Source organism: Aplidium turbinatum, chromosome 4 (assembly GCF_918807975.1).
Source record: "Aplidium turbinatum chromosome 4, kaAplTurb1.1, whole genome shotgun sequence".
In the NCBI taxonomy this organism is placed as follows: Eukaryota; Metazoa; Chordata; class Ascidiacea; order Aplousobranchia; family Polyclinidae; genus Aplidium; species Aplidium turbinatum.
This window is the reverse complement of record NC_137475.1, coordinates 45,877,331-45,904,492: the sequence shown is the minus strand read 5'-3', so window position 1 is coordinate 45,904,492 and position 27,162 is coordinate 45,877,331. Positions and strand designations below refer to the sequence as shown.

The following is a 27,162-nucleotide window of genomic DNA, read 5'->3' as shown; positions in this document are numbered from 1 at the left end:
GTGAGCTACGGTTTTTAGCTAGCTTGCCCAGTGTCGTCACATGGAGTTCGGTCCATGGCTGGATGTTGTCATGTCATCGCCTTGGTGATCTTTCTCTTTTTATCTTTCGTTAACTTTACATTCCACGCAGATTTTGCTGACTGTATTTTAAATTTTTAGCATGGCCGAACAGTTTTACAACTTTTGATTTTATTGTTGCTGCATTTGGGTGTACGTTCGTAATAGTCAATACGTATTGTATTTTGATATGGTTAAGTAGCTTTTAGTTGGTCAATGGTCAATGGTTATGCTTTTTATGATGTGAGTTTGAAAAGTGGTGAGTGTTTTCATTGTTATGGACTGTGGAGGTCCAAGTTACACATTGTAGACTGTGTAGGCCTAGCACGACTGGTAACAAGTAAGTGTGAATTTTTTTTATATTAGTTTGATTGGGAGTCTACAGGAGGTTAAGATCTTTTTAGTCTTTTCAAATGCCGCCCAGCCTAGACCGATTCGGTGTTGTACTGCAGTTTCTCCATTGTTGGTCGAGGATAGTTTGTGGTCAAGATATGCGAATCTTGTTTTATTTGCTTTCCGTATTCAGTGAAATTGAGTGAGTTGTCAATTGTATCGGATGTCATACATTTGGTTTTGGACACATGTATTTGAAGGCCGAATTCAGCAGCGTTTTTTGACAGGTTATAGGGGAATTTTGTTTTTTTCTGTTTAGAGTTGTTGATGGCGACCATGTCGTCTGCATAGCTGAGGTTAGATACTGTAGCACGTGACCGACAATCTTGAATCCTCTAGTGCATTCATCTTTTGTTTCTGAGACTATTGCAGCAGCTACGATGCAAAACGGGATAGTGGACAGAGCATCTCCTTGTTTAACACTTTTTAGAATATCTATCGATCTGATTGTTCGAATGTTTGTTTTGCTTAGTGCTTTTAAGTTGTCGTAGTTTGCTTTTTATAGGTTGACATATCTTTTCTTGGAAGTTTTATCTAAAAGTTGCGGAGGAAAGGTAGTTTAACACTGTAAAAGTCCTTTTTTAAGTCATGTTTTGAAGTCATGTTCTCCAATTTTTGTTTTATATCATACTGAAAATAATCAAACATCGTACGTACTGATATCTTCAAGACTTGACCTGACAGAGAAAATCTGACTTCAGATTAGCAATTAGCGTCCGAAATTCAGCTGAGATCGCCTATTTTCATGATCTGTATCAAAACATTTTTTTTATAGACCAGTGTTATTGTAATTATGTATTATTGTTTATTACGTAAGCATGTAACTGGCATGTCAAACATTTATCTGTTTAGCGGTACCTAGTAGAAGCAATAAATTAATGGCAACCATATTTTGTGCAATTAAAAACTTCAGTCTGTTCTGATGGTTGATTAAAAGTAGAGTAAAATGCAGTCTATAAATTATCAAAATCGAAATATTTTTGGTTGAGAGCGGCTTTGATGCCAAGTGTGCTTTGATGAAACAGCTGAAAAGACTGTTTATTTTAAACTACCAGCATTGCATCATCATTGTCCACAAAGAGAATTAACGATCTCTGATTCGGGGTCCAAGTAGTCCTATTGAATTTAGCCTATGACTTCATGAAACTATATTTGAAAAGGCTGAATGTCATTAAAATTGTTGATCACGCAATACAACGTGGTGGATGATGGGTGGGACAAACCACAAGAAACTAAAAACAATGATTTTGACAAGCTCGCAACACCTTGTTTAGTTTAGTAATCGGTAAACTTTCATAAAAAGGTGGGATGTCAACTGTATTCACCGTCATGCGATACAACGTCGAAAAGGATGTGTGGGACAAACAAAAATATCATTTATTCCGTTCTCGATGGAATTGTTCTGCTTGTTGTTACAATGGAAAGATCGTCATCGCTGGAGGGTGAGTGGTGAAAGTTGTGATGGAAATTTATTCCTGTTCATCTGATGATGCTTTGTGGAGATTGCTGTGAATTAAATAAACAAACTCTTTCCTGTTTTCGACAGATACACCTCTCCACCGGGGAAGCCTTCTGAAAAGATTTACTTGGGCAACGTACTTTCCTATGATCCTGAAACTAAAGAAATCTCTGACGTTGTTGGCGTCAGGACCGAAGGATTATATCAAAATTCAATGGTTGTTGTTTAGACAAGAAGTTATGGACCCATTGTATTTTTAAAATGCCGTTTTTGTTGCAATTTATTCAGTGCACTCACCTAATGCAAGTAAAGGTGTTTCGGTCTTCGTGGTTTCATTTTGATTGTACCTATTTTCTGGAATGATAAGTCTTGCACCACGTCCATGGCCCACATAATGCTGTCTGTTGACTTGTTGGTGAGGGTGGCAATGTCCACAAAGACAAAATTTTGACGGACTACGAGAAACGTGACGAATTGAGCGAACAACAATCTAACGAAATTAAATTTGCAATTTCTATCAATATTTATATCAGTGTTGCAAACTTGTTTGACGTTCAAGTTTACTTTAAGCAGGTAATCTTGAAGTAATTTAACTCCATTACCCTCCTCCAGTACGAGTTTTCTGATGCGATTTTGACATTTTTTAACTTACATTAATAATATGAGTTCTTTCTGGGAAACCCAACAAAACATTTTCTGAATGGATATGACTTTCACTTCAATTTGCTCCAAAAATTTACTCATGCATCAAATAAATTGCCTCAATAAATATATTGCCAGCCATCTAAGAGTAGCCTACGAATCCATCTGATTTGATGCATCGGAGGAGGTTGAATGTCTAACAATATCCACAAATGCTGTATTACCTAATGCTTTGCAATTAAGTCTACTGCAGCTACAGTATGTGGCCTGTTACTTTCATCATAAGTTACCATTGATGCCTCTGCTGTGAAATTCTTTTGGAACTACGCTTACCCATCATCCACATCAACCCTATAGACATTATGTGATTTATTTCAAGTATGTCTACCAAGAAAGTATCAAGATGTTGTATATAATAAATGCATATATCAAACACAAAGTTTATGTTATCGCCTGGGAGCAAACTTCGGTCTATTTTACTTCAAAATTTTTATTTGTCCGTTGAATTAGTTTAAATGATAATCGTGCTCAGATGTGACGTCATAATTAATTGATGTGATCAATTTTGGGAATCATTATTCTTGGCCTGAGAAAGGTTTTTTAAATCTTCATCCTGGCGGCTTGGCATGCTTGCAAAGGCTTGGAATCTCTGGTGGTGTCTGGTCAATTCAATTTCTTTTTTTAGTCGGAATGCAACAGTAATGATGAAGCTAATTATAAAGTAAGCTGCGGGAGGAAGAAAAGGTGGTAAAGCCACAAGATTGAAACTTGCATTCGATGTACAATTTAAAGGTTACGAAACACTTTAATGTAAATCTAAGTTGATGAATTGGTTGAAAGAACCAGTCGACATATTTCTGAAGCAACTTGAGATGTGCCAGTTGTTGAAGCCACGCGGAGACGACTAAACCTTACAACTAATACAAAAAAGAAAAATTAAAATACGATCATTCAAGAAAGAAACGTATGGTAGCCTACTTATAATGCAAAAAACTACGTACAGCCTTTCGCTCAAAATTAAGTTTTTGCAGCAACTTTTGGTTTCAAACATAGGAATCAATAACTTAAAAGTTTACATAAATAATTTGCACATATTTGGCTACTAAGGAGATGGCCATGATGAACAACGTAGTGAAAATGATATAATGAAACTGGTCTTGATGGAATGTAGGTGAATTAGTGTGGGTGAGGAATGTTTTTTTTTTTGTTTGGAAATCATTTTAAACAACTCAAACAGCTGATGAGAGATGGTAGCCACTTTAACAAGTCGAAATTCTGCCACTGCGAATGACTACAATGCAACCGCCAACCAATCAGAACGTGTTATAAGAGGCTACCGTCCAATTGTGACCCTTCTATCACTCATCCAGAGAGTTAATGCTTGTTTTGAACTTTATTTGGTAATTAAAGAAAAAGAGCAATAGCAGTGGTGAGAATCGAACCCGTGTCAATGAAATGACTACTTTCTAGCCCTAACCCCTAAGCCAACCAGCTGACAAAAAATCCATCACTTAATTTGCTTTTTATCATCTTCTTTTCGTCATTTTTTACGTCACTTAAACCGTAGCTTATGATTGGTTGGCGGTTTCATTCTAGTCAAGTTTAGTGGCAGAATTTCGACTTGTTAAAGTAGCTACCATGAGAGATAGGGCTTCATTGTTGTAGTGCTTGGTCGTTGATAGAAATCGTGATGGGGCTGGTTCCGCATGACTGATTTACAAGGAGTCAACAACGTTTTCTTTGAGTGTTCGGTCTTCGGAAAAACGCATTCTGGTTTGGAAATGTTACAACAGTGTAGCGGGTTAGTTAGTAGTAATCCACTCATACACAGCTGTACAGTAGTTAGTACAGCGACATCCCGAACACGATGGTGGTGAGGATGAGCTGAGAACAATGTCTGTACTCTTGCGTAGCATTTTCTTGCTGCAAGTAAAATCAACTTGACACAATCAGAGCAAACGGAGATGACCACTCGAACGCCTAAAATGAAACTATTAACATAGGACGGAACTGCAGAACGCTGATAGAAATTAAACGTAAAACTGATACCCATATCAAAGCATGCTAGTATAGCCTACTGATGTACGGTTACACTGCTATCTAGTCATGTAAGCTACTGCACATTTTGCGATACGATATAAAATTTTCAGCTATTCGCTTTTAGCCTAATTATAATTTTTCATTTCTGCCTCAAAATAATATTCACGACACAAAATTCTGTATCACAGTAGGTTAGCCTACATCATTATAATGCCCTTCCTTGCAATTGTTCTTTGTATACCGGACACTTGTATCATTACTCGATAATGAGCTGATGGATGAGCATTATCGTTATATCTCATCTTAAAACTTGAAAAAAAAGTCCTTTTAGCAACAAAAGTGCCCTTTTTTCACAATCCTAACCCCCAGTCAAACGCCGTTCCGGCGCCCCTGGTTTTGGTACCTGCTCTCGAAATTGGTTCATGAGGTAGACTTAAGAAGCACCTTCAACTGGTTCTCTTGTGGGCAATATTGAGATTTCAAATTTGTCAAGGCTTGCACCACCAGCCTTTACAATAGTACCGGTAGCGGCTTTGGCAGTGGTTTGACTTTTTGACATCGAAAGACGATTAGTTGTGGAGCAAATGTTTCCTTTGGCTATAAGCTTAATTGTTTTTGGAAATGCCAATACAATTGTTTTGAACTAGTTGATAATCTGCATTCTGTAACGTAGTAATCACGACGGTTATCAGTCAAATTTCTATCTTCTCTCACGAAAAATTCATCAGTGGTATTTTGCTTGCTTGTTGCACCACTAATGGCGTTAAGAGCTGCTTCTTAAGCCCCCCACCCTTTTCAAAATTATGCCAAATATCCAAACTTTGATTTTCATTTGTGTGTTAGGCTACCAGTAAGGCCTTTTGAGGCCAAATATCATCTGAGAGCAAGATGTTTGTCAGTTTTCAGATTTCGCATGGTCAATACCATGGGAAACAATGCTAGAGCCTAAAAAATTTTGAGTTTTGAACAGGTCAAATGTGGTATGGAAGACTTTTTTTTCCATCTTCTAATACCATTCCCTGCTTTCAGTGCCCAGTATCCAATTCATGAAATTATATTTTTGAACAGGCGGAAAATCAGAATTATTTTATATCACGATGTACAACTTGGAAACCGGTCGGTGGTCTAGAGAAGAACATACTTTATTCAATTCTCGATGGAATTGTTCTGCTTGTTATTACAAAGGATACATCATCATCGCTGGAGGGTGAGTGGTTGAAGGTTGTGATGGAAGTTTATTTTGTTCATCCAATGAAGCTTTGTGGAGATCGCTGTGAATTCAACGACCACACATATTTCTTGTTTTCAGATACACCTCCCCACTGGGGAATCCTTCTAAAGAAATCTACATGGACGAGGTACTTTGCCATAATCCGAAAAGAAGAGCCATTCGGAAAATTGGACACCTCACCACCAAAGGATTGTATCAAAACTCTATGGTTACTGTTTAGACAAGTTATTGTCACCTGTATTTATAAACTCTGTTTTCTTGCAGTTTATTCAATCTCATCATTTAGTGCAATCCATTTCAATTTTTGTGCCAACTTCCTATTGTGCAAGATTCCTCGAAAGATGAGTCTCGCATCGCGTCTATGCCTCGCATCGCCCTGTCAGCTCATTTGATGGGAGCATTGGCCACAGACAAATTCTTGACGGACTGATGGATCGGTATGAAAATGTGGCGAATCGAACGAACTGCAGTGTATTACGCCTCTATTGTGCCCGGTTATTTACAATTAATGCGCTTGCTGTGAAATTCTTTTGAAACTACGCTTACCCATCATTCACATTAACCCTATAGACATTATGTGATTTATTTCAAGTATGTCTACCAAGAAAGTATCGATGTTGTAGATAGTAAATGCATATATCAAACACAAAGTTTCTCTCATGGCTTGAAATTGGGTTCATTTCACTTTAAAATATGTTTGTCCGTTACCGGTTAAATTCATTTTAAATTGTATCTAAATTTATGTATTAGTGCTAATTTTAAAGCAATTCATTTCAAACAAGTAATCAACGAGAAGCATTCATTATTTATATTGTTGTGAATCTTCATTTGTAGAAACGTTGCTATCGCATTTCTAGAGACCGACTTGACAGTTTTTTGAAACTGCGCTAACATCATCTCGCATCAACTCTAAGATTGTGATGTCATTGAAAAACCTCCATGCGTCAGTTATAATTCGTACATGCATCAAACACAAGGTTTCTGGTATAAGTCGTCCTGGGATCGAACCATGAACCAACGAGTTGTCACTCAGGTGTGACGTCATGTTGGCGTCCGGTCGTTGATAGAAATCGTGATGGGGACTGGTTCCGCATGATTGATCTGCAAGGAGTCAACGTGTTAAGGACAGGACAGACATCTCGCACCACATTGAGCATAAACCAGTCCCAAGAAAAACGAATCTTGGTTTCAAAATGTTGCAACAGCACGAGACAGTGAAGTTTCTTGAAGGGTATTCGGTGATACTAATAATTTTGTTTGCTTTGAGAATCAAAGCCTTTTATTTTTGTAATGCAGGTTTTTTGATTTAAATCGAGAATTTCTAAGCACATTGAGGATAAAAGCTTTCTTAATTGAAATTGATTTTTCTAGGGATTCTAGCATTTTGTCAGAAGTCCTTAGCTATCGTGCTAGTGTGGCGTACAAGCGACCCTCTTCGCACTAGAACATGGCTGGTTCAGGCTTTATCATCTAAACTTATATTTTTTAGTACCGCATTGCACTCTTCCTTCCACCGTACTACACTCAGTTAGTACTAATAAACTATTGTTAAAAAAGAACTATTTTTCGCTAACAAATAAATAGAAAATAAATAAATCATGACCCGGTTACTTCTGTTTTGCATACAATAAGCGTAGCCTAAATATACGTTCAAATCATTACCAAGAGGTTGCATGAACTGTCATTCACGGTTACTTACAAGTATTTAAACGCTATTTTAATAAAAAGGAAACAGTGTATTTAGCTTCGGTGCAGCTACATCTTCAGAAAAATACGAAAAGAATGATGTGATGTAAGTATAATATATTTTAATCACACGAATTTCAGTCAGTGAGCTCAAAATATTTTAACAGTCTGAAGGTGCACAAGTCATTGTTAATAACATTTTGATCTCAAGCAGCCATACCGATATTTGAACTTGATGTTCCTGGCCCATCCCATTGTTGTCTTTCGTGATGGGATAATCAGGGAGGGTGATGGCTTCCGGGGGGACACACACGTCATGCTCCTGTGTAACAAACAATTGAGCGATATCAAGCGACAAGGAGAGATTAGTGACGCCAACAAAGATAAGCACAAGTTTCCATCACCATACCTTGAGGAGACGCCTCGCCAGAATCTCAGGAGTCAAAGTCCATGTCACAGACGACGGCAAGTGACAATCAAAGGTCCCATGCTCTTTGAGCCACAGCGCCATGCGACGGCCAGACAGAGTTTGAGAAGTTCCCTGTGTGAAACTCGTTTGGTAAATATGAACAACTATCATCATTATTAATAAATGGACAACAATCATCATTATGGGCAACAATCATCACTATGGACAACAATCATCATTATGGACAACAATCATCATTATGGACAACAATCATCATTATGGACAACAATCATCATTATGGACAACAATCATCATTATGAACAACAATCATCATTATGGGAAACAATCATCAGTATGGGCATTGGGCAACAATCATCATTATGGGCAACAATCATCATTATAAACAACAATCATCATTATGGACAACAATCATTATTATGGGCAACAATCATTATTATGAACAACCATCATCATTATGGACAACAATCATCATTATTCATTATGGACAACAATCATCATTATGGGCAACAATCATCATTATGTACAACAATTATCATTATTAACAAGCTGTAGACACACCTCTTTAGCAGTATACTCTGCAATGTTTTCAGGGGAAGCATAAACAGCTTTGCCGCTGTAAATCAGCTTTCGACTAAACCGCTTTGGCAGAGTAACCATTTCCCCTTGCGTACCAAAGTCTGCAATAGTTACAACAGTATGTCTAATAGGACCAATAGAATTTAATGTGAAAGCAAATTCTAAGCATCGTAGCTGGATACAATCGATTTGGCATAAGCTATGTTGGCTGTAACCCACGTCAACATGAATCAAAATGGTTTTCTATCTTTGCTGGGGCTCACCTGATGAGTCTTTTGTCAAAATTACAGCAAGCTCTTTTGGACCATTATCAATCTTAATTACTTTGTAAATGGAATGCCTTTCTTTCAACTTTGCTTGTTTGTCAACTTTAGGCAATGGAACAGACCAATGCCGCTTAACTTTAATGGTGTGCGCCTAAACAATGAAATAACATACTGAATTTAACATTATCTAGAATGCAGCTTCCTCCTTCAAATTGGTGGAAGGCAATTGCTCAAGTAAATACCAAAATGAATAAATATCTAATTGAACATTTGAAAAAAATAATAAATCATTTCGGCACAAAATGCTGATGCATCTTCTAGCATATGTGTTATTTAATTCTGGAGGGAAAAATGTGTACAACAGTGGCATGTATTCCAGGTGTTCACTGAACAAACCAAACCAAGGCAACGCTCTTTTAAGTTTGCACATTTTTTTAATCGTTTAAACTACTTTTTTAAATCAGTTTGCTTGCCTTATTTAAATCCTCATGAATTTATTCTTTACGGTTGACTAACTTCAAGTAGTCTCTTTAAGAATTTAGAGTGGAATTTCTTTTAACTCCTAATACTGTATTATCATATTTGTGGGCTGAAAAAAATGCTCAAAAAATCATAACTAAACAAACAAACTTCAAAATAAAAAAAGAAAGCAATGCATTACTTTTACACAGGTTCAAGTGTTCAAAACAGAACTTGAACAGTCTCTTACGTCAGTATATATGTTGAATGGGAGGAAAAAGCCACACAAACTATTCTATTGTAATCATCTGTTGGTTTGGCTTCTAAAATAGCGAGCAATTACTTCAAGCAGACATGCTTGGTGAAATAATAATTGTATTTAAATCGCCGCAAATTAATTTTTCTTGCAACTTTTGTAAAACCGTTGGAAATATATTGATAAAAGGTTGTTTGAACAGAAGTACAACGTAGTATATATGCATTTTATTATATTTAATTATATCTCTATTTACTTTTTTTATGAATCCGTATGGTCACACTCAGCTGGTTTCATGTAATTTATACTTTGCTGAGTGTTTTATGACACAAGTTTTTGAATGCGAGACTTTCAAGGTAAAAAGTTCGGAAAACTTGTCACTTTTTGAATTTCTTTTGTGTGTTGTAAAACTTTAAGTTTTCAGGCTTAAAAACTGATTTTATCACAGGAAAAAGTTAGTCATACTTTGCACGGGTCAAACAGGTAGGCTTTATCGTGGACTTGATAAGTAAGTAGAAACAAATGTTAAGTAAATACAGCCTATATGTTTGAGTCTCGCGGAAAAAGTGAAACCCAACCAAATTGGTCATGGTACAGGTACACCACTGGTGTACACTACAATACATACAATAGTTTTTGTATTTGTGAAAAGTGAAACCTACAACTCAGAATGTGAAACAAAAAAATTGTATGTAGGCTATATACTTAATGGTTTTGGTCATTCTTTTAGAATTGTCTTTTATTTGTTATTAACAGCCTGCATAAACAAGGCATGTTATGAGAATAATTACTTAACAAGGGAAACACCATTGTTTTTGTGAGGCACTAAGGTTTGAGATAGATTGCTGCACAAATATATATATATATAAAATGTCAAATTAAATGCATTATGAAATGTTAAATGAGGAGAAAAATTATGCACACAAAAATCAAAAAACTGATTCCTCATAACTTTAATTGCTTGCTGGCACAGTAGCACTGGCTGTACGCAGTGAATAGGAATTTCCAAAAAGCAGTTAAACCGGTATCGTGTCCCATGAGCTATGTACTGTGCTTAAGAAGAGTATAAACTTTAAAAACTACAAAAAATATCTTTAATCAGCAAATAAACATGCTCAAAACTTGTACTTCTGCATTTACCAATACCGGTTAACAATGCGTAATGTTATATTAAAGATAAATTTGAAATAATAAAAATATATGCTAATTTTAAGGGCTGCATCATATCATATTGAGAGATACAATATACCAGAACTGAAAAATCAAAGAGAAATTAATGAAGAAATGTTTGTATTTTATTCAGTATGTACCAATGACATAGGCCCACAACATACATGTCATATATAGTACTGTATATATATATATATTCAGTGGTGGATTTCCAAAAGATTAACTTCCGGAACGTTAGATTTTTACTTTCCGAAAGCTCTAGGTGCCGTAGAAGAGATTCAGAATTATGCCCAAGACTTTGAAACAACACACTTGATGTACGTGTTTAAAACGTTGCTAAAGTAGCTAAGTATCATAGTCTATAGATAGAGGATATAACGGTGTTCAAAAATGCAAATATTCGTATTTTAGTAAAACAATAACACTAAAAATTACAAGTTTCACAATTTTTCAAAATATTCATCGTATTCAAAACCATAAGACCTTTCGTGACTTTGGGTCTCAGTTGCAGGGTCTCAACTTTCTCAGTGGAGGACCGACCATTCGTATAAATATAAACAGTTACAGTGTGTAGAGAAGCATGGTCAGATGTCAGTATTAAATTCATTTGTGAAAATCCGTGCTCACACTCGCTCGATGAAAATGGAATGGATTTTAGTGACGTTATCAAATTTTGAAGACTCTGGGATCTTTTTTCGTAGTTACATATTCGCAAGCGCAATCATTTTGCCACTTCAATGATTTTGTTTTCTTTGTGTGTTGCATTACTGTGTAGGCTACTCTGGCCAAGTAGTTGGATCAAGTAACCTATTTTGCAGGCTTTAATAAATGACGAGTCTGTTGAATTCAACAAGCGATCTTGGATGGAATTTCCTAAGTGGTGATAGAAAATGCGGGGATTGATTGGCGGGCTATTTCTGCAATTAATACCACGACTGCTTCCAGGGGTTCCCAACCTGTGGTACGCGTACCACTAGTGGTACGCGAAGGTTTTTCAGGTGGTACGCGGGTAGCTTTCGGTTTTTTTTTCACAAAAACGTGGAGACAGAGCTTTATATTTTGTTTATCGGATTTTGTTTATACAAAAAAGCCTTTTCTTATATTGTTACGTAACTATTCTTGTTTTTTCGTATCATTACGATCTTCAAAACACAGGTCATGTCAATTGTCAACAATGAGCACAGTTGCTTTGAAAAGTCGTACAACGCTATGGGACAGTGGGCGTTAATTATTTCAAATGATTGCTCTTGATAGATATCATCTACTATAGGCGATAGCTTAACTAACAAATAGCGTTGAATAATGCTGGTTTTAAGCTAAAGATAGATTGAAATAAAATGTTCAATAACAGTTACAAGGAATGTTCTCAATAAACTTCAGGCTTAGTATGGCCTCTTCATATTCACCGCTAGCACCCCATGCTGTTCCACAGCTATATACTGATTTTCCCTTCCATGTGGGAATGCGAGCAGGGATTTTCAATCATGATGAACATCAAGTCAAAAAATCGAAACCGACTAGGTGCGTCTGGAAATGACTTTCGATGCGCTGTTTGCAAATTTACACTGCGCATGTAAACAAAAATCTCATTAAATTTAGTTGTGGTGCTTTAGTGTTATTTTAGTACGCCGATATTATTATTCAGAATAATACATGGTTCAATCAAATTAGTTGCTCTGCAAGAAGTGGTACGCTTGGCAGAACAGAACGTCCAAGTGTTACGAGATCGTATAAGGGTTGGAAACCCCTGGCTTAGACAAACAAGGCTACTCTGAATAGGGAAAGGCATAGGTCTACTAAGAGTGGTCCTAAGCAGCAGGAAACAGTCAGTAATAAAAGCGGAAAAATTCAAGAAAAACTAATTGTGACGTAATAAGATGGCTCAATAAAATATCGAGTGTAAACGTCAGGGTGTGGCGCTAGGACAGTCAAGCTGCTTCAAAGTTGCACAATAACGGATCAAATGAATGATACCAATTACAAACACCATCTTAACGTTACTCTGAACAGGATAAAGCATAAGAGCATGAAATAATAAGAGGATAAAATATTTGAGCTTCCGGAAAGTGTAAATAATGCGGACTCTGATAAAGTAATTCTTGTCAACATTTATACTTATGCCGTTTGAAAGTCAGGATGCCATTTTTTATTTCATTTTTATAAAAAACAATTTTTAACTTGAAAACCAAAAATCAAATTACATAGTTAGTGTAAAAAGATAAAACTTACGTGTAAGTCAGAGAGTTGTGTACAAGTTGTGATAACATTATTGATCAATAAACCAATATGCCTGTCAAATTATTTTCGATTGCAAAATTGGACGCAAGTCGATGGTCACAAATACACACACGGACACTAGCTGTTTTGTGGCACCAGTTTACAAATGTAGGTAAAAATCCAGAATAAAAAATATCTCGAAAGGAAAATCTTCATACAGAGGATGTCCATACAAAAAAATTATCTATCCTGGTAGGCGGTAACTGCGGAATGGCCCATTTCGGTGAGTCCAATCCCTATTCGGTGATTTTTTCAATTTTTTTTTTAATTTATCGGGTACCGTACCGTAGCCTAATTATCATTGCTGTTTTAGGGTGAGGGGTTAGGAACTCACCGAATCGGACTCACTGAATGGTAGCAGACCCCGGCAACTGGCCTACAGAATTTAAAGGTAGGTCTAATCTGTAATTTTCAGTAGACTGGAGTAGACTGAATTGTATGGTACTGATATTTTCCTTCTAGCTTTTTGAATGTTTCTTTCTGGAGTTTCACTGATTACCCAGTTTACCACCTGCAGTGAAATGTACAGAAGTCAAATGTTAAACAGGGGCTTTTGCAAACAAGACAAGATTTGTTTAGGAATGTTAATTATCCACTTCATTTCTCATTGCAGTGGCAAACATGTAGGCAAGTGAACGGCAAAGTAACAAAAAGGAAACTGTAAAAAGAACAAAACCGTAATTTGCCAATGCTTCACATTCAGTTTGTCACATTAAGAACAGGGAAGCAGCTGACTCTATGACTGATACAGTCTTTCGCTGGTATCTAGATTGCTATTATTTTATTCATATTGCGTAATAAATAATTGCGCAGTGCTATTCTCGCAACAGACAAAATAAAAGTTTCTCCCTCTCTCTTTGCTAAGTCAACTTAACTACAGTACCGGTACCTAGAAATATAAAAATAGCGGTGCAGAGATTAGCAACCGGTTAATATGTACCGTAGCTATAATCATAACAGGGACATTTCGAGCACAGCAGTGGTTGGGATGACCTGAGAAAGTAGCCTACGTTTCTTGTATATATATCAATTGATTTATTGCAGTTAACTACTTACCATTGCAACTTGGTTGGTTTGCATGTTACATATTGACAACAATGGAGAAAAAGTTTGAAAGAACCGTCTGCAAGAATTCATCTCTTTGGCCAACAAACATCAGTCTAGAAATAAAGAGTGCTAGCCTATGCGACAATGCTTAACACTAGCTAAAAAATAAAAAAAGGTGGCTATATTTACGAAAATGGTTGCAATACAAAAACAGTGCTTGGTGGCAGTTGTTATCAGGTTTAGGGTTTTGCTCTGTGTCACTGCCCATGACTTCAAAACTTCCCAAACACAAGTTTTTATCTTCAAAGCCTTGAACCTTTCTAAGGCTATCAAATTAGGGCAGAATACCTTATCTGGCAACACTACTGCCGTAAATATAGGAAGTGGCTACGTTTACGGCGCCGTAAATACAGCCGTTCCATGCCTTTTTTTTAATCTTTACGTCGCTTTTACTGCGCATGCGCGCTGGTGCGTATTTTTTTCTTTTTTCACCTTCTCTTTGAAAGAAAAAGTGAATATGATATATAACTTCTAAATTCAAGAGCCTTTGCCAAGTGAGTCAGTGGCGCGTGCGATTTTTGTCTGACTCTTACTCCCAAGGATGTGAGTTCGATACCACCAGGAGGTGATTATTTTTTTAAACTAAATTCTAACCCGAAGTGACTCAATCGTTAGGCTACGCATTTTTGTGGCCGTTCAGTTTAGTTTGTTTTTAGTTCTGACCATCACAACGAAAAAACAGTATATACATGATAAACACAGAAGAGGTCTAGAAAAAGGTAGAAGCGACAAAGAACGGACGTTATAGGCTAGCGTGCATGATACCGAAACAGGACAATCCAGTAGCGTAGCCAGGAATTTTGAAAGGGGGGGGTTTTGACCACCCAGCGGCGGGGGGTCTGGGGGGCCTCCCCCAGAAAATTTTGAAAAATTACTTTAAATTTGGTGCATTCTGAGAGCATTTTCAACAAAAATGTGGGTATGAATATTCCTGTAAAATGGTGCTGTCCGGTAGCATAGCAAAAGGATAAGATCATGTTTTCTTCGGCATTTTTCGGAAATAAAGCTAAGTCTCTATGTTTTCTTGTTGCTAATTCCTGGCTGAGATGTTTGAATGTTTGGTATTGGCAAAACTCGCTCTTTTAATGCAGTTTTGTATAAAATTAGGCAATTTTTTTTTAGACTGAAAGCATCATTCTCACTATCGTGACGTCACACGCGTGCCAAAGGCGGGGCTGTAACCCCCCAAAACCCCCCCCTTGGCTACGTCACTGGGACAATCAGTTTAAATATGGCACGGCCGTAACACCTTAATAAAAATTTTATAAATTTAGAACGAAGAGGAAAAAAAGCTAGTGATTTTTTCTAAATTCATAAAATTTTTGGGCGTTACGATTGTGCCATATTTTAAACTGATTGTCCTGCTTTGCTATCATGCACGCTATAACCAGTGGCGTAGCCAGAAAAAAAATTTGGGGGGGCCAAATATTTAATGAATTGAAGAGAACGACAACGAATTACTGCGGACCATCTAACGACACTCGCACGAGAGTCTCCAATGTGGCTGATTTTAAAGAAGTTCGCCACTCCCTAGAATTCTTTTTAGCAACGAAAAACAACGCTCGACATGATTGTGTTGATGATGACGGCGAGGTAATAAAATAAGTATTTCAATGATGTGAAGAACATTACTAAAAGAAGCATGATTTTTGCAAAATATGATCAAAAAATGTTTTCCCCTTAGATGTCAACTAACCTAGTTCTCCTTTTTAACAACAATTCAACGTCCGACAACATCGAATCGACATAAAAACGACAATATTGCCAGCCGATGCAAATTAGCACTTCGGATTAAGAGTTTGTTAAAATAAACATATTACAAACAAGACTTACAGCGCTGGTGATCGCAGATGGATATATTTCATCAATAACAAATGTCCCCGCACAATGCAACAGTGGCGATTATGACTCGCTGACCTAATTTTGCGTCACTCTTTGATACTACATATTTTCGACAGATAATCCATGTTGTTAAAGAAGCTTGGCCAGCAGTAGCGTTGTTCGACTAATTTTGTTGCTGCGATATTCTAAGATTGAAACGATTGCGGTAGGCTACTCAAAACTTACTCTGAGCCACTATGTCTATTTACAACAAAAAGCAAAGGTTTGCGTTGGTAGCCTACTAATATATGTAATAAATTTGAAGTGTTCTTTTCATTGACAAAACACAATGACATGAAAAGTTTTTGGATTAGGCTACCCTAACCTACTTTGCTTTTGTTTTCAAGTAAATTATTAGAAATGTAAAGGCTCTGTAAATTTATGTCGGAACAAAATCATGTTTAATTCATAGAAACTTCGCATAGGCTATGCTTTAAAGCAGTGGTACCCAACCGGGGGTCCGTGATTACCTTGATGAATTTTGGAAAAAAAAAAATACTTTGTTCTAAGTTATATGCACGGATAGAGCACCAGCTATGCTTGGGAACAAACCTGGATTTGCTGCTTTAGTAAAAAACGAAGCTCCTCTCATGGTTGTTACCCATTGCTTCTTGCACGAAAGGGGCCATGGCCCCCCCCCAATTTTTCAAAGTTTGGATTCCGAAGTTGAACCCTTTGTTGAAAATATAATACAGTAGAATTCGCCTATAGTGACACCTGAAGGGACCGCGGAAAAAGTGTCACTATAAGCGAAGTGTCACTATAGACGAATGATGACGTCGTTGATAACGTCACTTGTGTAGTATCTGCGCATGCGCATCCCATGTTGGTTTAATTCAAACCCAGTCAGCAAATCAATCCTTTATGGTTCAACCTCTGCATACGTTAAATCAATGTAAAAAGATGGATTTGCTGGCTGGGAACTGGCGAATGCTGATAAGGACAAAATATGATTCCAACTTAAACTGGAAATACGGGTAACACTAAAAGGCGGAAACGCGGAATAAGCCGAAATAACTTTAGAATTAAAACAGTCATAGTATTTAATGATCTCACAATTGCTTCTAAATAATATCTTTCAATGATATTTCAACATAAGAAAATGTTCGGTATTGAGTTGTGGCTAAAAATTGCATTTCCGCCTTTTTCCTATTTCAATAAATTCCATTAAATTTCGAAATTTACTCCAATAACTGTGAAATTAAAACAGTCAAAGTATTTAATGACCTCACAATTGCTTCTAAACAATATCTTTCAATGATATTTCAACATAAAAGTAGGTTCGGTGATGAGTTGTTGTTAAAAATCGCATTTCCGCCTTTTTCCATGTTGCAACATTTCATTCTTTCATGATGACGTTATCGCTATGTTAAACAATATGGACGCCAAGATCGTACCTCCGCGTTTTCTACATCGGCATTAAATCGCTACTTCTGCGAACAATACGCCATTTCATGCCCGGCTTATTTCCGCCTTCCGCATTTCCGCCTTTTAGTGTTGCCCTGGAAATACACCGTAAAGTGTCCTTATACGGAAATTTTTGAGCCCAAGGGACAGAAATGTGGTGTCACTGTAAGCAAAGTGTTCTTATACACGAAGTCACTATAGGCGAAGTCATTTCTATGCAAAACATATGGTTTGCAAATGGGACTTTGCAACAGGTGTCACTATAGGCGAAGTGTCACTATAGCCAAAGTCACTATAATATAGGCGAATTCTACTGTATATATAATGTTTGTATCAAAAGAGAGTGCTCAACTAGCTCCTAATATAATTTGTATAAATTTATATTGTTTTCTAAGACATCTGATTATTAACAACTCCCAGGACTTGTTTTAGACACACAGAAAGACACCAATAAATTTTGAAAATCGTAAATCGCGCAAAGTTTACCCGATTTACGCTTCTTTTAAGTAATTTGTGGAAGCAATTTCAGAATCGCTTAGGCTACTCCTGTTGGGTTTTTGTGTAGCTGAGTTTTTTGTGTTCTCTAATTTTAGCCGCAGTTTTTGCCCGTTCGTGTGTAACAGCTACCTTTAATAAGATAATAGCTGGTTATCTGCTAATAAATTTCATACAAATATTACCCTGAAAGTGTTTCCAGAAAGCGCTATAATCCATTATAAATTTGAGTGTAATTTTGCAAAATTTTTCCAGGAGAGCATGCCCCCGGACCCCCTAGAGCGTGCCGAAGGCACGCTCTAACCCCCCAACAGCTTTATTGCTTCCCTTGCTTAAGCCACCAGGATACGCCATTGCACAGGTGGCGATGTCTTAAATTTGTCGTTCTCTTCAATTCATTAAATATTGGCAGTGGCTATTTGACCAGCTCCGGTCTTTGAATCTAAAACACTATTTGACCGGTCATGACGTCACTGCATAAGCACTTTTTTCTTTTTCTCTTTCAAAGCAAAAGACGAGAAGCACCGAAATAAGTTCTAAATTCAACACGTATTCTTCATCTCAGTCCGTGGCGCGTGCGATACGTCTCCGGCTGTCAATCTAGAGGGGATGAGTTCGATACCATCCGGAAGCATTCTTTTTTTTCATTTATTTTTTATCTAAATTTTGACCCGAAGCGCATTTATGTGGTCAATTTTTAATTTGAGTAGCCTACAGTCCAAGTTAGTTAATAGTTCTCAAGTTAGTTATATACAATACTTCTTTTAAAAGAAATGATAATGGTAAAACCATTTTTTAAAGAAGTATTGTATATAACTAACTTGAGAGAAAAATGTAGGGTCGTTCGGCAACACACGTTCACTTATGACGATCGGAAAATTACCAAGAGAAATTCTCAAATTCCACCAAATTAAAAAAACTCTAACAGCATTAGCCTACTCACATTTGAAAAGACATAAAAAATGGGCTGTAGGCTACTCAAATTAAAAATTGACCACAAAAATGCGCTTCGGGTCAAAATTAAGATAAAAAAAAATGAAAAAAAGAATGCTTCCGGATGGTATCGAACTCATCCCCTCTAGATTGGCAGCCGGAGATGTATCGCACGCGCCACGGACTGAGTTGAAGAATACGTGTTGAAGTTAGAACTTATATCGGCGCATCTCGTCTGTTGCTTTGAAAGAGAAAAAGAAAAAAGCGCTTATGTAGTGACGTCATGACCGGTCAAATAGTGTTTCAGATTCAAAGACCGGAGCCGGTCAAATAGCCACTGCCTTAAATATTTGGCCCCCGCAAATTTTTTTTCTGGCTATACCGTAGGCCTACGCCACTGGTTATAGCATGCATGATAGCAAAGCAGGATAATCAGTTTAAAATATGGCACGGTCGTAACACCTAAAATTTTTATGAATTTAGAAAAAGTCGCTAGCCTTTTTTTCCTCTTCGTTCTAAATTTATAAAAATTTTATTAAGGTGTTACGGCCGTGCCATATTTTAAACTGATTGTCCTGTTTAGGTATCATGCACGCTGGCCTATAACGTCCGCTTTTTGTCGCTTCTACCTTTTTCTAGACCTCTGCTGTGTTAATCATATATATACGGTACTGTTTTTTCGTTGTGATGGTCAGAACTAAAAACAAACTAAACTGAACGGCCATAAAAATGCGTAGCCTCACGATTGAGTGACTTCGGGTTAGAATTTAGTTTAAAAAAGAATCAGCTACTGGTGGTATCGAACTCATATCCTTGGGAGTAAGAGTCAGACAAAAATCGCACGCGCCACTGACTCACTTGACAAAGGCTCTTGAATTTAGAAGTTATATATTCACTTTTTCTTTCAAAGAGAAGGTGAAAAAAGAAAAAATACGCACCAGCGCGCATGCGCAGTAAAAGCGACGTAAAGATTAAAAAAAAGGCATGGAACGGCTGTATTTACGGCGCCGTAAACGTAGCCACTTCCGTAAATATAACTATGTCTATAAAAGAAACAATATTGTTATGCAAATTTATACATTAATGAATCAATGTTTATTTGTCAGTAACAGGAACATAGTAGTAGACTGTTACTACTACTAGTAGTAACAGTCCAGTTTTAATCCGGTGATGTGACTGATGTCCCCGTTACCGAGGGTGGTGGGATTCCACTCAAAGTGCCGCAATCACATTCACACCCTGCCTCCACATCGATTTGTCTAACATGTCCTCTCTTGTCAAGCCCACCTTGCTGCTTTCCTCCTCAAGTCCTCAACTTGTCTACCACGTTTTCTTGGGTTTTCCTTGTTTTCTACGACCCTCCACTATGGTGCTCCTATAGAATCCGCTTCACTGGTCAATATGACGTCACCGAACGGACGCAACTATTATTGGAACGAATTTCTACGAATTCCTTGGTGGTCGTTTTGATGCAGAGACCTCTGAACATGGCCCGATTTGTTTCTCTAATATTTTTCCTTTCTGGGAGAGCTGCAAAGTGTTAATACAATGCTGGGAAACTATTCCACAGAGCATTGATAGCACCTGTTTTTTCAAAGATATTAGAAAGAATCATGTACAACAGATTATACTCGTTTTTAATCAGACATAAATTTTTCTATAACCAATCAATCAATCAATCAATGTTTTATTTGTCAGTAACAGGAACATAGGTACATGTTTGAAATATGCAATATACACAGTACAAAAGTTACACAAGTTCCCATACCGACAGGGAGACAACGAGACGACCATACGGTCTACTAGTTAATTGCCACCCTACGGAAATTACGATTTTGCCATTTAAAATAAGCTTACAAGAGAAAAATAATAATTGAAACGTTCCCGCGCTTCAACAACAGCATACGCACAAAAAAAAACATATTGATGATAACGTAGGCCAAAACACAAAATTCCATAAAGCAAGCACAGAATAATAAAGTTTCCGAAGCAACTGACAAGTTGGTTTCCATAACATATCACTTACGATGCACTGTAACTTTGTAAAATTAACGTTTTGATCTCTTTTTTGAAACAATGAAATGATAAGTTTTTTAGCCTACTTGGAACCTCTGACCAGAGCATTGGTCCCAATACCTGCATGGACTTCTTGCCAAATTCTGTGTTTGATCTGTTTATAAAATAATTGTTGCCTGTTTGATATCTTGTGTTATGCTGATGAATAGATGAAGCATTTGTAAATAAATCACAATACGTAGACGGATACTCATTCATATGAACTTTGTACATATGTTTTTTTATTTCAATGTTATGTATGTCTTTTAGTTTCAAGATGTTCATTTTGAAAAATAAAAAATTAGTGTGAGCATAGTAATTTTGTTTCGTAATTATTCTTATACCTTTTTTTGTAATTTTATTAATGGATCCAGTGCACTGTCACAGGCCTTTCCCCAGCTTGAAATACAATATTGCAAATGACAGTAAATCAAAGCGTGATACACATCTTTTAAAGTGTCTGTGTTGACATAATTTCTGAGTTTAAGCAACGCCCATGAACCTTTTGCTACTTTTCCGCAAATTTTATCTATGTGATATTTCCATGTGAATTTGTTATCTATGTAAACGCCAAGGTATTTTATTTGATCTTTTTGTTGAATGCTTGTGTTACCAATGTTAATGTTAAAATTTTCTATGTGTTTTTTATTTGTTATTAGCATGTATTTAGTTTTTGAGAAATTTAATGATAATCTATTAAGCTTCAACCAGTTGTAAACTTTTTGCATTTCGTCATTCACATTGTTCTGCAAATTTATTTCACATTTGTCGCTCATCGTAAGATTGGTGTCGTGAGCAAATAGTTTAACATTCATGTTTGTTGAATTTGGTAAGTCATTTATAGCCTATAGACTAAGAAAAGAAGGGGTCCCAATGTCGATCCTTGGGGCACACCGCAGGTAACCTGTCTTGAGTTTGAAGAGATTCCATTGACGACCGTGTGCTGTAGACGATTGCTGATATAGCTTTTTTAACAATTGTAATGGAAGGCCCCGAAAACCGTATGTTTGCAGTTTCTGTATGAGAATAGTGTGATCAACTGTGTCGAAAGCTTTAGCTAAATCAAGAAATACAGAGCAAGTTGTATCTTTATTATCTAGGTTAGTTAAGATGTTATCACAAACGTTTGACTCAGCTAACGAAGTGGAATATTGTGGTCTAAATCCATACTGATGTGGTGTGATCAGGTCTTTTTTTGTTAGATAATTGTACATTTGTTCATACAGGCATTTTTCGAATATTTTGGTGAAGGGGGACAATAGTGATATGGGCCTATAGTTGGAACAATTTTTCCTTGAGCCACTTTTGAAGATTGGGGTAACTTGAGCGACCTTTAGTACATCAGGATATACACCTTTATCGATACACTCATTGAATAAGTTGGTGAGGAAAGGGGCGATTATTGGTGAGGATAGTTTGACAAATCTTATAGGTATTCCATCATGTCCTGTACTTTTAGAGACAGAAAGATTATTAAGATGTTTTAATACTTCTTCTTGATTGACAGGTTTTAGGAAAAAGGAGAATGGGACACTTTGCAATTTCAATAATGAGCCAGGAGACGGTAGAGGGATTTTAGATGCCATAGAAGGACCAATTTCTGTGAAATAATCATTAACCCTTTGCTTTTCAACGTTTTTTTGGAAGTTAACTGCTCAAGGGGGGGCCATTTTTGGATCAAATTCAATCAGCTGTTACGAGTTATCCGCTGATGCTATTTCAACAGAAGTTGCACTGGTGTGAAAGCAAATCATTTGTCCATAAGTTTGAAAACTCATTATTTTAAAATTTTATATGTTAAACTTGATATTTCAATTTTTGCAAAGGTACCTAAAAACGACAATTTTGATTTAACTTGCCGCCTTTAATTAACCGTGCTAATCCGATTTCATGCAAACTTCTAAATAACAAAGAGCTCGATCGAACGCACGAAGTGTGTGTGCGGTGTGCCGAATCATTGCATTGATTAGAATTTACGACTTGCGAGCAAATCTTATTGTAAGCTACTCAGTACTCACTGATTCTAAAATAGATACAATCAGAGTAATATTGTTACACGAATTTGAAAAAAACAAAACTGCGTTTGTTGTCTTACATTTTTGTCCTAAACTAATGCATTCCGAAACTCATGGCTAGCTTCTAGTTTTATGGAACCAAATTTCTCATAAGTAACACCTTAGCCTGCTTGAATAGCTGTTTACATCTTCGTTTGTGTATTTTAGGTCTACAATTGAGTTTGTAGTATGAATATTTTTAGTAGAGAGAAGACAATTGAACAAGTTGTTGAAATAATCTGAAATTTCTAAGTTCAAATTAGGTGCTTTTGAAATTGTGGATTTGTGTCAAGTCGCATCACAAATATCATGCAGGCCACATCATAAGTCATTTCGCTTACGAGTGTTTATAAACATGACTCATAAATTACATCCACAAAAAATACAGCATTTACATCAACAAAGCTAAGTTCGAAGCTCACTTTTTATTGAAGATTGTGTCAATCAATTTGAAAATACATTTTTAGTCCGCCAGCGTCGAAATAATGCAACAGCGAATTGAGGAACATGCGTAAACAAAGGAAATGTGAAATAACCCACAGTCAGCAAATCTACATAAATTTAACGTTTACAAATGTTGAATCAATGTAAAAGGACTGGATTGCTGACTGGGTCCTTATTGTTTGAAGCACTAAAAATACGCGTAAAAGCGACAACGTCAGCAAGGCAGTGATTATGTTTCTGGCCAAAAAAAAAATAACGTTTGACTTCAAAGATAAAAATGATTATAACGAAGCTTCAAAGTTTGTCGTAAAACATTTTACTGAGATACAATAAACATAATCATTTTGTGCCAGATTGTGAGAAGACTTCCTAGATTCTTTCCAACCATTTGCATGATTGCAAATTATTTTCTATAACTTTACATTGCTAAAAAATGGCTTCTTTGTTGAAACAACGTGGCTACAATTCTATAAAAAATTCTTAGGCCTACTACATTGAAGTAATGAAATTTTTTTTGTGATTTTGCTGATGACGTTTTACAATATCCGAGAAGTAAAAAATAATAATGATGAATTATTTTACAAAACCGTGGTTTGCAAGTGCTTCACAAAAAATTGTTGGGGGAAAATTTACTATTAGACGTAAAACGTTTGTAAAAGAAATTTGTCGGTTTACGTATTTATAATGTTTATTGCGCTGTTATCGAATTATAAACTGCCTGTAGGCTATTGTCTACCTTTGTGGTTGCCGGCCAGCTTAGAGCAGCATGCAAACTAAGCGTTTATGGTATTTGCATCGTGTTATGATTCTCGAAAATTTCCCACAAGGTCTTTATTTTTATCGTGATATATTGTGCCTCTTCTGTCCTAAACTTGAAGTTATTGTGCAGCACTATCCACATCGGTTTTTAGACTCAGTCTTCATTGAAAATCTTTTGTGTGGTGCATCATTTCAAATAGTGTCTTTCCCTAAACTGTTACACAAATCGCCCAGAACCAGGTTGATTATTATGTATCTTACAGCAGTTGAGAGCCCGTTATTGTATGTGTGGAATTATTAGATGTCTGACTAAATTCATGCCAAAGTCGAGCAAATTCTGCTTTCGGGATCCTTGCCGTTATTTACTGTATTTTTTGTTGATAAGTTTAGGCAGCATTTTTCCAAGATAAATGAAGACATCGGTATTGTTCGTCACTTAGATTTAGTTTTCTCAGCATTATTTATTCATTCTTTGATCCACTAGTTTGTCCCACTTTTGGTATAATCGGATCGTTTATAAATGGCGGGTCTTCACAATAGCCGGCCTCTTATACATTGGCGCAACGTATTCAGATGTTGAATCAATGATGAAGAAAGCTGATTTGTTGTTTGTCTTATGTGACGCCTAAATTTATGCCTCGTCTACAGTACAAAATATTTTGTAATGTACATTGTGTACATTGTACATTTTGTTTGTAGGCCTACATTACAAAATATTTTGTAATGTAGATGAGGCATTATCATCTTTATTTTGCGCTTTTTGGAACAAAACACAGTGCACTGTGAAACAAAAATACAGGACATAACAACAAGTAGGCGACATAAAGCAGTGAAGGGACGCCATCGAGTTAGCTGCTACGTGCAAATGGAGCCTATCTCATAATTTTGAGTGTATCTCACAATTACTGTTTGCAAAAACGCTATTTCTCCGGCTTCTCCCAAAAGCATTTGCAGTGATACATTTCCTCAATTGCAAGTTTTGTCAATGAGAGCATTTCCATAGAACGTTTATTTCGAAACCAGGTTTTCGTGTCTTTATCCAAGAAAAGATTTCTTATTGTAACGTTTTTTATTCGTCAATGAATATTATCTGCTTGAAACAACTGTTTTGAATAGTTTGTGGCCTCCATAGCCTACTATTTTGATCGTGGATTGCTATTCTTCTTTGTAGAGCTGATAACGCAAAAAAGCTTGCTATTATTGTTTCTAATTAACAGCTTTGCGATCACTGGCTTTTCTTTGTAGCATAAGAAATAACGCGCTTTGTATTATTGAGGTCAAACCAAACAAAAGAAAGCAAGAGGATGCTTCTCTCTGCTCGCGCATATCGATGCACGAAGCAATTATGAGCTTATGGCTTGTCATCGCAATGTAATCCATTTCACGCTTTGCTGGAAGTTAGCTAGAAATAGCAAAAATTCACCAAAATCTTGAATTTACAAGAAAACTACACAACTTTTAGCATCAAATTTAATATCATCAGATCCGCCTGGCAATTTTAGGAAAAGTCAAGAAAAACCAAGTGCATGGCGTTACTGTGCTTCAAATAATTAAAGGAAATATGAGGGGGGGGCCAAATCTGGCCTCCCTTTGAGGAGCAAAGTGTTAAAACAGTTACTTATTTGTGCAGGGTCAGATATTTTTTCATTGTCAGTGCTAATTATTTCTTCTGGTATGTGAGCTGTGTGCTTATGTTTGTACTTGATGATGTCATTTATGGTTTTCCATATTTTTCCAGTGTTGTGCTTGCTTTGCGTAATAAGAAAACTGTAATGCATTTTTTTGCTTGCTCTTTGGTATGAGTAAGTACATTTCTGTACTTTTTGTATGTTGCTTGTGCAGAAGTGTTTGTTGGGTCTTTTATTTTTAAGTGATATAGTCTGTTTTTAGTTTTGATGGAGTTCAAAATTCCTTTTGTTAGCCATGGTTTGGTCTTGAGTTTTCTTTCTCTTCGAGACAACAATCGTAAAGGTGCATGCTTGTTTAAAGTGTCATTAAAAGTGTCGATAAAATGATTAAATTTGCTATGAACTGAATCATTCCTTTCTGTGTATTGGTTGGTCAAGCTATTTTCCAGATCACAAACGAATTCATCAGCAACAAAGTTTTTCATGTTCCTTACTTTTTGTGTATATTTTTCTTGTTTTGGTTTTACAGAGTTTATCACAACTACAATAGGAAAGTGGTCAGAAACATCGTGAATAAGAACATGGCATTGAATTTTATTTGATTGGTCGTTGCTGTATACATGATCGATTAAAGTTGAACTTGTGGAAGTTACACGGGTTGGGGATTGTACTAATTGATTGCAGCCTAAAGAGAGAAACGCATCACAGTAATTTTTTACAGCAGAATTTTTTGTCTTTGCTAACATATCAATAACTTATTAAAATCACCACAAATGTAATATTGTTTTTTGAAATTATTTAACGAATCAATGCACTCACAGAATTTGGTTTGAAACTCCATTAACTTATTTTTGGGATGCCTGTATACTACACCAACTGTGTAGCCTACTGTCTATTGTTTGATAAAGTAATATCCACCCAGAGATCTTCACATTCCTGTAAGTTTAGACTTAAATTATTAATTTGATTATACTTTATTAAACTGCTTACGTATAGCCCGACACCGCCTGCTTGTATTTTAGCATCAGTTTGTTTGTTATTAAAGTGGACAAAATTATAGCCTTGCAAGCTAACAAAATGCAATCGATTTTCATTCAGCCAGGTTTCTGACACAGCAATAAGGTCCGGTGCTTCTTGCATTTCGACAAGCAGTGATTCTAATTTTTCAAAGTTGCCAACTAGGCTTCTCATGTTTACATGTAAAGTCAAGTCAAGTCAAGTCAATTTATTTTGTTTTAACAGCGCCATATATTAACAAATAATCAGAGTAAAATGTAATTGTCAAAACAATGCATTGTACAACTGTTGGTTAGATTATGGCGCAATCAGGATGGTAGCGAAAGACCATAAGCAGTCATCATAGTCGGCCAAATCGATAGCTGGTTCCTATTAATATTGTTAGTTAACGAGAAGGAGTTTTTTGAATAAAAATTTTTACAATCCGCAGACATTGCCAC

General features: G+C 36.4%; 1 protein-coding gene and 1 long non-coding RNA gene across 2 annotated transcripts; one reads left to right on the top strand and one right to left on the bottom strand.

Moving 5' to 3' along the window:
- Positions 1-5,671: 5,671 nt before the first annotated feature.
- Positions 5,672-6,158, top strand: LOC145769412 (uncharacterized). Its single transcript, XR_014289006.1, has 2 exons — positions 5,672-5,798; positions 5,901-6,158. It is a non-coding gene; the product is annotated as an uncharacterized LOC145769412 (long non-coding RNA).
- Positions 6,159-6,348: 190 nt separating this feature from the next.
- LOC145769411 (large ribosomal subunit protein bL9m-like) lies at positions 6,349-14,142 on the bottom strand. Its single transcript, XM_082581049.1, has 6 exons — positions 13,999-14,142; positions 8,778-8,931; positions 8,497-8,615; positions 7,918-8,049; positions 7,729-7,830; positions 6,349-6,923 (listed from the first exon to the last, which is right to left on the bottom strand). The coding sequence occupies exons 1-6, from the start codon at positions 14,077-14,079 to the stop codon at positions 6,864-6,866; spliced, it is 648 nt and encodes a 215-aa protein (XP_082437175.1). The 5' UTR covers positions 14,080-14,142; the 3' UTR covers positions 6,349-6,863.
- Between the last annotated feature and the right edge of the window lie 13,020 nt (positions 14,143-27,162).